Below are 10,911 nucleotides of genomic sequence, written 5' to 3' on the forward strand. Positions count from 1 at the left end.
TGCTGTCCTAAGCAGCTCTGTGATCAAGAAAAAAAAGAGATGTTATTTTAGATACATGTAAAACTAATTGTTTCTCTCCACCCTATATAAAAATAATACTCCTTCCTAGCAACTGTATGAAGTATAGTAGGCTACTATTCATATGTTCCTGGATGCATGTCAGTTCTTCATGTGGACTTTTTAATCTTGTCTCTCCTAGTGTTTCTGGGACAGTCGATACTGCCTTTCAGAAAGCAAATTACGTTAAATTGGTTCAGGACAAAATTGTGGTCTGCCTAGGAGCCTGAGTAAAATGACTTTGAGGTTGTTCCTGCTGAGCAAGTCCCTCCAGATACACAAGGACCCCATGGAGGTTGTATTAAGCTGGTTATTTATCTAGGTTTAGGTAATACAACCTTAACAGCAATTTTGTAGCCTACCTACTGTTGCTGCTTGGTTTGGGAAAATGCATTACTGCATTGTAGAAGAAATGAAGCTGTTAGCTAACTTGGAGACACAAAGGAACCATGAATTTGATCCTTAGGTGTTATTCCTCAGAATAGTTATTTTAAGCACTGCATGACACATTTTCATCATTTACGCCAAGAAAACGTGTTTCATGAAAATACTGAAAGCTGAGAGTCTTTGATGGTAATGTACTCATGCATATGCCCACACTTGGAAGAACAAACAAAAAAAACAAAAAACTAAAGGGTTTAACTTTGTGTTGAGTTCTTGCTCAGCTGTAAATGCTTAGTTTTTACATAAAAACAAACTATAGTTAAGGAGACAAGATCAGGTGTGCCTCATCATTTCCCCCCTTCACCCCCAAATACATGTTCATGGTACAGTATTACACTAAACTACACCACTGTGTACAAACAAATACATACAGTTGGCTATTTTGTACACAGAATTAAAAGACAGCTTTATAATCATAATCGTTTTAAAAACTATAGTCATGTGTGAGATGCTGTGTCATGGCCTTTAGGAGGCCAGAATAGTCAACGATTCTTCCCCCGCCTCCAAAAAACATTATTAGTACTTAGTTAGATGAACCAGTAATTAATACAAGGTTTCACATAGTGTTTGAAACGTTCTAATCCAAGTTGGTTTTGCAGAAAGTATTTTAAATAAAGGTGATACTACAATTGTAAAGCTACATTTGACAGGACTAACTATAGTGAATGTGGCAGCATGATGTATATAGAACAGAATGGAAACTTTTTAAGGTTGTAAAGTACCTTGTGGGAAATTCTTTATGTGGGTTTATGCTTGTCCTGCATATGAGGATAGATCAGGAGGTTTTGACTGAGTTATGAGGAAAAAGCTCAAGGACAAAGTGACAGTAGGGAGGTGCGTAGGCCCTCAAGTACTGACAGTAGAAATAGGATTGGCTACTGGGATAAGCTCATATTTGCAGAGTGGCCCAGTGCAACCTCACTAGCTGCCTGCTGGAGCTACCGGCTGGACTGTGTGTGCACTTAGGAGTTTTCACTTTTCTCTAAAGGTGAGTACAAGACATCAGTCAGGTTCTGTAATGAGTAAGTACACAGAGTAATGTTTTACTTTGTATGACTGCACAAATGTAAGAACTGCATAATGTTTATACAGAAAAAATTAATGCATAGGAAAAAAGTGTTTAGGATCATGATACAGTGCAGCATTGCGTTTGATTACCTTTTCATTATTGTGATTTTACATAATTCATTTTTAATTCTTTTGCTGGCATCCATGCCATCCATGTAAGGCTTAATAATAAGGTTAACATGACAGAATAAAATAGAAGGGTGTTCAAGGGTGTGACTTTAACTGTACTTTATCTCAGTACTTAAAGAGGGACATTAAGAATCAAAAGAGGTTATATTTTTAAGGCACAGAGTACCATTAGCCAATCAGTTTATTAACATGGTAAGTCATATGACATTTGTGATTAAGTCATTGGCTTATATATGCGTGTCTATGAGGTGGGCTACATAAACTGAAGATAATTCAGCCCATGAACTGTACTTACTCGGGTATACTGCAGGAATACACTCTCTGTGTTCCTAAAACACCTCCACACCTTTCCATAACATTATGAAAATCTCCCAGCTCCCAGCTCATTTCAATAGTTTCTTTGCATGCATGGATAAGTGTGTCAAATTAATGCTTAAAAAAATCTTGAATGATATGAAACATGTCATGTATTTATTTAGCTGTACAAAGGCAAATAATGGAACTGGAAACAAGATACATTTTAAGATACATCATTGATCTGCAAATAATTAGCAAATTCAGCTTATACATTCTCGAATACAGACCTCAAATATTATTATTTATTTATTAATATAGGAAAGATAATTCAGCCACTTGCACACTGTCAGTTGTCTTTTATTTCAGACCTCATTTTCCATGGCATACATCAAGTAGCTTTAACAGTGCAGGTCATGCTCACTGCAGGGCTTCTCTTTCACTCTCATGTCTGTAAAGCCCCTCTGACCGGTTTAGAATGTCAATGTGGATCATGTGGGCAGTGGAGCTTATGCCAACAGGGACTTGGCAGTAATGCTTAATCTACACCTGTTGCTGAGGGACGGTGCTAGTCTTTGGTCAGGGTCACTCACTTTCTTATCGAGGTGAAACAGTGTAGCATTAAATATGCATCAGACAGAATGGGAGCCAGATTCTTTTATTTGTAAATATATTATTTTTGTCCTGTTATTTATATTCTTTAAGTCATTTGCTTTTACAATAATTTATCAAACGTATGATGGCTTACATTAAACTTCAATGCCCTCTTTACTGTTCAACCTGCTTTGGGTCAATGACATTTTGTAGTCCAGTTGCATTATTTTCCTTCCAAAATCCAATACATACATATTATGTATCCAAATATTGTACAATACTTTCTGTGCACAATTTAATTTGTTAAACACCATTGTAGACTGTTCATCTAGACTTTTTAGTAGATCAATTCTAAAGTGTCTTCATCAGTAATATATTAACAATGTGTGTGTTTAATGTGTATAGTGCATCTATTACACTCACATTACATTACTACATGACATTAATCTTTCAGTCAATGTGGGGCAACATGGAAGACCTTGGAAATTTCACTCTACCTGTTACTGCAGCCAGTCCAGAAATAATTTGTCTATCCAGTTCAGATCTAGATAAGGTATCACTTTACAGTGAACATATAATGACCTGTAGATTCCTCCAGGGTCAAGTAAGTGTCTCAGTACAGTATATTACAAAATCAAGCATGTTGCATTTAAAATTGAAATCAGAACTCCTTTTGTTCAGCTCTGTAAATAAAGATGTTTTGCATTGTCTTTAAGAAGTAAGATTAATATGCCAAGTATTACTTTAGCTGACAAGACACCTGGGCAGCAACGATGGCCAGCACCTTCACTCGAATGTTGTCAGGCCGTAACACCGCGGTGGTCATGGCCAGTCTGGGCGCAGGCACCCTGGCATCTGGCTACCTGCTGAGTGACTCTGGCATCTCTGCTGCTGAAAAGAAGAAGCTTTATCCACCCAGGTGAGAGATTAACAACATTCTTAAATTAGATATACACCCATAGATAAATCTAAAGCGTAACCACTTAGGTTCTAGAGTTAATTCCACACATTTCTGAGCTATGGCCAAACACATTATTGAATCAGTGTATTCAATTGTTATATAATTTCCTGTCAGTAAATGTGCCTAAACATCACAGTGTGAAAAGGTCAGTATATGCCCCTGAAGAGTCACACACTTGGCTTCTGCCCCATGTGCTTTATATTACTACCAGTGTCCAAAAGTCACATTCTGCTCCAATGTTCCTGCCAAACTTCACATGGAAGGAAAGCTGATCTTTCTGGAAGTGCATTCTGTATGAGCCACACATACCCAATTCACATATTTAAATGTCAATAAAAACTGTTTTTGTAATGGTTTTCTAGTCCATCTAGAACATATCTAAAATACTATATTTAGTATTTCTCTAATTTAGTCATAAAATATTTCTAGCCTTATTTAAAAAACTATAGCTGCTTGGATTCCTGTTTTCACATTTATTAGTTTACTTTTTGACTTTCTTAAACAGTGCTGATTACCCTGATCTGCGCAAGCACAACAACTGCATGGCGTCTGCTTTGACCCCTGCCATCTATGCTCGGCTAAGGGACGAGCTTACCCCAAACAACTGGTCTGTGGACCAGTGCATTCAGACCGGTGTAGACAACCCTGGGCATCCCTTTATCAAGACCGTTGGCATGGTGGCTGGTGATGAGGAGAGCTATGAGGTAAATTAGCTATTTTACTACAAACATAGCAAATGTATAGTTATTCTATAGAAACCATGCTTGGTTTCTTACCCAGGGATACATCTTTGGTGTGGAATTTTAATAGAAGTGTTACTAAGAGTATATGCAATCCTCAGGTGTTTGCTGACCTCTTTGATCCAGTCATCAAGGACAGACACAATGGCTATGACCCAAAAACCATGAAGCATCCAACAGATCTGGACAGTTCAAAGGTAGAGAATTCGTCACATTTCTCTCGGCTTGAAGACAGAATATTTTTTTTATTTACCAGTCTGTTGGCACTTCTAGTAGATAAAACATTTTCACCTTAATTGTAATAAATTTTTATGTTTCTTTAAGTGTCTACATGTCTACAGTTTTGACAGAATATTAGCTTAAATAGTTAAATATGTCATAATCACACTACTGACCTGCATTTATTCTATCAGTGGAGAATATTTGGCTTATCTCATCTCCATTATCCTATTTGCATTATTTTAGGTTTTTTAGTACTGTCTATTCTGTCTGTTCTGGACTCAATAGTCTCTCACTTCATACCTATTACAACATTTGGACTAGCTAAACGGCTGAGAAGTAAAAATGAATGATCTGCATTAATCATAAGCAATACATCACAAACTGATATCACAAGCAGACATAATACAGATGTTTAGATCACTTTATAATGACTTTGAGGTTACCTGCCAAGGTAGGTTGCCAAATATCACCAGCAGGTAAGTGGATGTAAAATTTAAGGACTGACTGATGCTATACTAAAATTATGAGAAATTATATTCCAATTATATGTAATATAACTTGATGAGTCCTGTCTCTCTGGTTCAGATCACCTCTGGGATGTTTGATGAGAAATATGTGCTGTCATCCCGCGTGCGTACGGGCCGCAGTATCCGTGGACTAAGCCTGCCCCCAGCCTGCTCGCGCTCTGAAAGGCGTGAAGTTGAGCGAGTGGTGGTCCAGGCTTTGGCTGGCCTGAAGGGAGATCTGACTGGCAAGTACTACAGCCTGACTGAGATGTCTGATAGGGATCAACAGCAACTAATCGATGTAAGTTATTGTTAAATATTAACATGAGTTATATAAATCAGCTTAATCTTAAAATGACTTTCATTTAACCAGGCTACATGCTTTCTTTACCCTGTAGCAGTAAGATAAGATCTTGGCTCTAATGGATTTCATACATTTATAAGTCTTGTGGGGCCAAGACCTAAAATTAGGTCTTGGAAAAATCTTTGCGAAAAATTGGCTAAGATTTGCACTGAAACAAGCACTAGGTCACAGACTTTCTAAAACCTGCCTTTGTTAGATGTCCTAACATCTAACAACTAACAACTAAGTTTAATTCAAAGCACCTGCAACACAACCAAATTTAGTTTAAGTCAATGTTTCCAAAAATAGTCATATTATTGGATTCTGTTCTCTCTAAGGACTTTCAAAGCACTGGTATACAGTTTACAGTCTTTTTCATTGAAAATAGTGCACCACTTAGCACATTGCTTTCACAAAACACATAATGCAATTTGTGACACAGCCAGAAAATCATTCTATGTACTGTATTTATAATGCAAAGTTAAAAAACTAATACAATATACTACTTAGTATATGGTAGGTAGCAGATTAAAATACAGCCAATTTTAATCAATGCCAAGTCCTTTCCTACTAGCAATCAATTTTCCACACCCTTTAGAGCACAGAATTCCTTCCACTTTTAATTACATTAACAGTAAAACTATTCTGATCCAAATCCACATATGTTAAATGTTACCATCTTCCAACGTTCTTAGCATAGTATCTAATAAAACACTGCTGCTCTTGTCTTCTGGCTCACTTCAGGAGCACTTCCTCTTTGATAAGCCAGTGTCTCCTCTCCTCACTGCATCTGGTATGGCCAGAGACTGGCCTGATGCTCGTGGCATTTGGTAAGGTATAGGATGTAATTTTTAGGAAATTTAAGCATCAACAGCTTTAGACATGACCAAAATGAAAACCACTAAGCAACAACTCCAAAGCCCAGTTTATATTATAAGTTGTCAACAACTACACTGTTTATTTATACCACATGTGGCCACATTCCAGATGCATCAAGTGCATCTTTAGACCTTTCAGAGGTTCTAAATAGAAACACTATGGGTTGGTTTCCCAGACAGGGATTAAGGCTAGTCCAAGACTACATTTTGCTTTAAGTGGAGAATCTCCATTTAAAATGCTGTGTAGTCTAGGACTAGGCTTAATCCCTGTCTGTGAAACCAACCCTAAATGTTTAGCTCTTTAGGCCAATATTTAAAAACATAGATAGAAGAACATAATATAAGAAATTCTTAAATATGAAAAAGATATTTTAGGTTTCCACATTTTTAAGTTCCACCAAGTGCCACTTTTGGTCTGCTATGCCCTTGTACTTGTTCATGTACTTCAGACTGAAAAATGGGCATAACAAATTATTGATTTGTAAAAGTATTTGATTGAATTTAAATTATCTTTAAAACTCAGACATACACCAAATTAATAGCACAGAATTAAGCCAATCACATCCCACATGCTAATCCATATTGTGCTCTGGATTTGAGTGGTTTCAGGAACCACCAGTTGGTTCTTCTAATTGTCTGACTAGAAAACGATGACTGCATTAAGCAGGGATTGTGCTGCAGCAAATACAAACCCCTGCAAGTTTAAAAGTAAAAAAGGATGCTTGTATTTTATTAGTCACTGCAGCCATTGATGCTTAAAGTTCCACTTAGATAATAGCACAACTAGTCCATTTTAGTTAGCTTTACTGGCTTTAGAATCTTTACATAAACCTGCAGAAGATTTACATGCAGACACCTTTAGCCTTAAACAACTGAGCACATAGTGCAGGTTTATTTTTGTTGACCCTGTTTCTTTTTTTTTGCACAACCCCTTCCCCACCTTTTCACTGCTTGGTCTGTTCATCACAGGATCACTTCCTGTTCGACAAGCCTGTCTCTCCCTTGCTGACTTGTGCAGGAATGGCTCGTGACTGGCCCGATGCCAGGGGAATCTGGTATGGTGCATGAGGCTTGCACCACCAGTGGTCACTTACAAAGCGCATGACTATTAGTGTATTAAATTAACAAGGAGATTAATATGTATTTGTTTTTGTCCTTTTATATGTATGACTGAGTTAGCTTTTGAGCATTTCAAATAGATCAATGACTTTTAGACATAAAAATAGATCTACTGTAGTTTTGTGATTACATGGCCATGACTATGTAGACACTCCATCTAATTAGTAGGTTTTGCTATTTCAGCCATACGGATTACAGCGAAGGGCATAAAATCAAGCATAAATCCATGCAGTCGTTTAAGACAAACATAGTAGAATTGATTACAAAACTTAAAACTGGAGCCCAAATATGATAAACAATTTTCAGTCCTCAATTACAACACATACAACTGAATTTCAAACTGCATCTGAAAGCAACTTTATGTATTGACTGTAAAAGGAGAAAAGAGTTGTCTGTTGCTGGTTTGGATTGGGTGTCTAAAAACTTTTGGCCATGTAGAGCATAATTCCTCTAAGAATATGTTCCAAATCTGATTAAGGTGTCATTTAACAGGCACAACAACCAAAAAACATTCTTAATCTGGATCAATGAGGAGGACCACACCCGTGTTATCTCCATGGAGAAGGGTGGCAATATGAAAAGAGTCTTTGAGAGATTCTGCAGAGGACTGAAAGAGGTATTTTATTTCATTGAATGCAATTTTATATGATTAGATTTGTGAACGACGTTTATAGCAATGTTTTTGGCTTGGATTGCTTATTTATAGGTTGAGCAGTTGATTCAGGAGAGAGGATGGGAGTTTATGTGGAACAAACACCTGGGCTACGTCCTGACCTGTCCCTCCAACCTGGGCACTGGACTGAGAGCTGGAGTCCATGTCCGTCTGCCCCTCCTTAGCAAGGTGCTGCCAATTAGGTTCAATTTTTAATAAATCATATGAAAAAAGGAATATTTGTTTCTAAATAACCAAACTACTCTCAATAGCTTAAGTCCACCTTTAACTCAGCATCCAAATTATTTGAAAATGATTTGGAAACCAGAACAGAATTACAGAAGTACAAGTGTAAGCTTAGCTACTGTTAGTGAGGAACAAACTGGTATATTTTATGGTACTTGTTAACAGAATTGACAATCAATTTTGCTTTTTGTTATTTATTATACTTGAATCTTTTCATTTTAAATTCACACACAATGTATTTTTACCTCAGGACCCACGCTTTTCTAAGATCCTGGATAATCTAAGGCTACAGAAGCGTGGCACAGGTGGCGTGGACACTGCTGCCGTGGGTGACACTTTTGACATCTCTAACCTCGACAGACTGGGCAAGTCTGAGGTAAATAGCTCCCATGACATACGTCTTAATACCTTAATGGGATTGATTCAAAAAGGGATGGTAAATCCTTATACTAGGGGTTGTTGTATTGGGCAGTGTGGGGGTATTTATAGACAGAGAAAATCCTGTTATAACCTCTTTTACAACCACATGGCAGATCTGCAGTACTATGGAAGCTTGTCCAGGCATTGTAGTTTAAGTTTAGAGCAGTAGCAATTATAATATCTGCTCCATGTAAAAAAAAAAACATAAACCAGTGATTAATTCCTAAACTCTCACAATGCGTTTGGTCACATTTGCTAGCCCTCAATAATATTTTTAAGCTGTTTCACACAGCATTTCTCGTAGAGTTTAGTGTTAATCTGTATGTGGCAAACCAGCTGTATGACCACTAAGGTATTTTTAAAGTAGACAGTCAAGAAGAACTCATCTAAAACTCATCTAAACCTTTCCTTCATTCAAGGTTGAGCTAGTTCAGTGTGTGATTGACGGGGTCAACTTTCTGATTGAATGTGAGAAGAAACTGGAGAAAGGGCAGGACATCAAAGTTCCAGCACCCATTTTCCAGTTCAGGAAATGAGCATCTTCCATCAGAGAACGTCCAGCCGAGAGCTAGGCTGATGAGAGACCCACAGGCCGTGACCTCTGCAATCTCCACTACTACTGCAGGTCTTACTGGAAATCTAGCCTCAATAAAGCCTTCTAATAAAACGCCTGTGTGTGTTTGGTGGATTTTTTTCTTTGGCTTTCTAACAGTAATTCAATGGGGAAAATGGTTTTTAGACTAGTTCGTAGGTTATAAATAGCTTCTTGTGTGCTGATGCAGTTCTGTTATGATAGCACATGATGCCAAAAAAATTGAACACACATCAATCCCTAAAACTACACTAAAGGATATTACATTTTAAATCTGTTGAAATGAGAGCAAAACTGTTTCATTTTATTTTATAAAACATTTATTTCATTATATATAACAGTGAACGTGTCTGCTAATTCTTTCACTGCTGGATGCCACAAAGCCAGGATTTAATTCTGTAATCTGGCACTTATGTAAGCCTATTACAATCTTACTAGACAAGGCTTTTTTTTTTTTAAAGAATCCCACAGCGGTTAATAAGACAAACTGCTTTTTTAGTAAACTAAAAGATTGTACTAAAATAAACAAGTTAAAAATAAAAAAAAGTATGAAGTCATCTTGAAGTATAACACTGTGGGATTAGAGCTTGTACCAGGAAACACTGAGAACAAAGCAGGAACAAAAAGGTAAATCATAAAAAAATGAAAAAACAAAAAAATACATAGAAGCTTCAACAAACTACATAGAACTAAATATTTTAAAAATCAGATTAAAAAACATAATAAACATAATAACACTGACTTCCACCCACCGTGTACCAGTGTTATTAGTTTTAGTTAAATTCAGTTGAGGTTTGTTGTTGATTTATTCTATTTAGGATGACTTTACCCAGGATGTACTCTGAATTCTGATTCCTGGCAACCATGGGTGTTTCTCAGGAACGTCTTTCATTTGGGTCTTCATTGTTTTTACTCATTGTATGCACTCATCTTGTTGCTAGAAGTCCGCTTCCTCTTTTACCTTCAACTCTTTCAGGCATAGTTCTTTTTTCCATTGAATTGGTTCTTCTCCTAATGTGTCCAAAAATAAAAGAGTTTTAGTTTGTTTATTTGGCTTTAAGTGAGAGGTTAAGTTTGATTTGGTTAAGGATCCATTTGTTTGTCTTCTTTGTTGTTCATGGTGCTCTCAAAAGTGTATGCCAGCACCTCATATCCAATGTGGAAAAGGTACATTTTAGCACTTTTATTGCAGAGTTTGGATGTGGTGGGCACAGAGTTTCTGGGCTTTACTGCAAACATGCAAGTATAAAATGATTACCAAAGATCAATTATTAATTAATTATTGATTGTTTTTGTAACATGTTGATCTTTGAGAAAACAGAATTTGTCATTCAGTCCAGTTGCTTGGTCATAATCATTTGGCCTTTATCAAACAAATTTAAGTCCTTATGATGCCCATATTTGCTGCATTCAACACATGACAGTGACAGGCCCAATTGTTACTTATGTTTGGTTATCAGTGTAGATAAATTATTATTATTATTATAACAGTCTCCTTGGCTGCACAGTACCATCAGGCTGCATCACCTGAATATTAACATGTATGGCTCATTCCCTGACTATTTCAAGCTCTATTAATAGCCCATTGTTTCCCAGTCTCGTTTATTAGCATTACGCTGCTTGTGTGTCATTCCTTCCACAAGTTA

The 10,911-nt window shown here is 36.9% G+C and overlaps 1 protein-coding gene across 1 annotated transcript; it reads left to right on the plus strand.

The window, feature by feature from the left end:
• Positions 1 to 1,397: 1,397 nt before the first annotated feature.
• On the plus strand, positions 1,398 to 9,340 carry ckmt2b (creatine kinase, mitochondrial 2b (sarcomeric)). The gene is made up of 10 exons (XM_063017451.1): positions 1,398 to 1,489; positions 3,335 to 3,505; positions 4,053 to 4,251; positions 4,389 to 4,484; positions 5,095 to 5,316; positions 7,206 to 7,291; positions 7,848 to 7,971; positions 8,062 to 8,196; positions 8,504 to 8,629; positions 9,093 to 9,340. The coding sequence occupies exons 2-10, from the start codon at positions 3,360 to 3,362 to the stop codon at positions 9,207 to 9,209; spliced, it is 1,251 nt and encodes a 416-aa protein (XP_062873521.1). The 5' UTR covers positions 1,398 to 1,489; positions 3,335 to 3,359; the 3' UTR covers positions 9,210 to 9,340.
• The last annotated feature ends 1,571 nt before the right edge of the window (positions 9,341 to 10,911 follow it).

This window comes from Trichomycterus rosablanca, chromosome 21, assembly GCF_030014385.1.
Source record: "Trichomycterus rosablanca isolate fTriRos1 chromosome 21, fTriRos1.hap1, whole genome shotgun sequence".
In the NCBI taxonomy this organism is placed as follows: domain Eukaryota; kingdom Metazoa; phylum Chordata; class Actinopteri; order Siluriformes; family Trichomycteridae; genus Trichomycterus; species Trichomycterus rosablanca.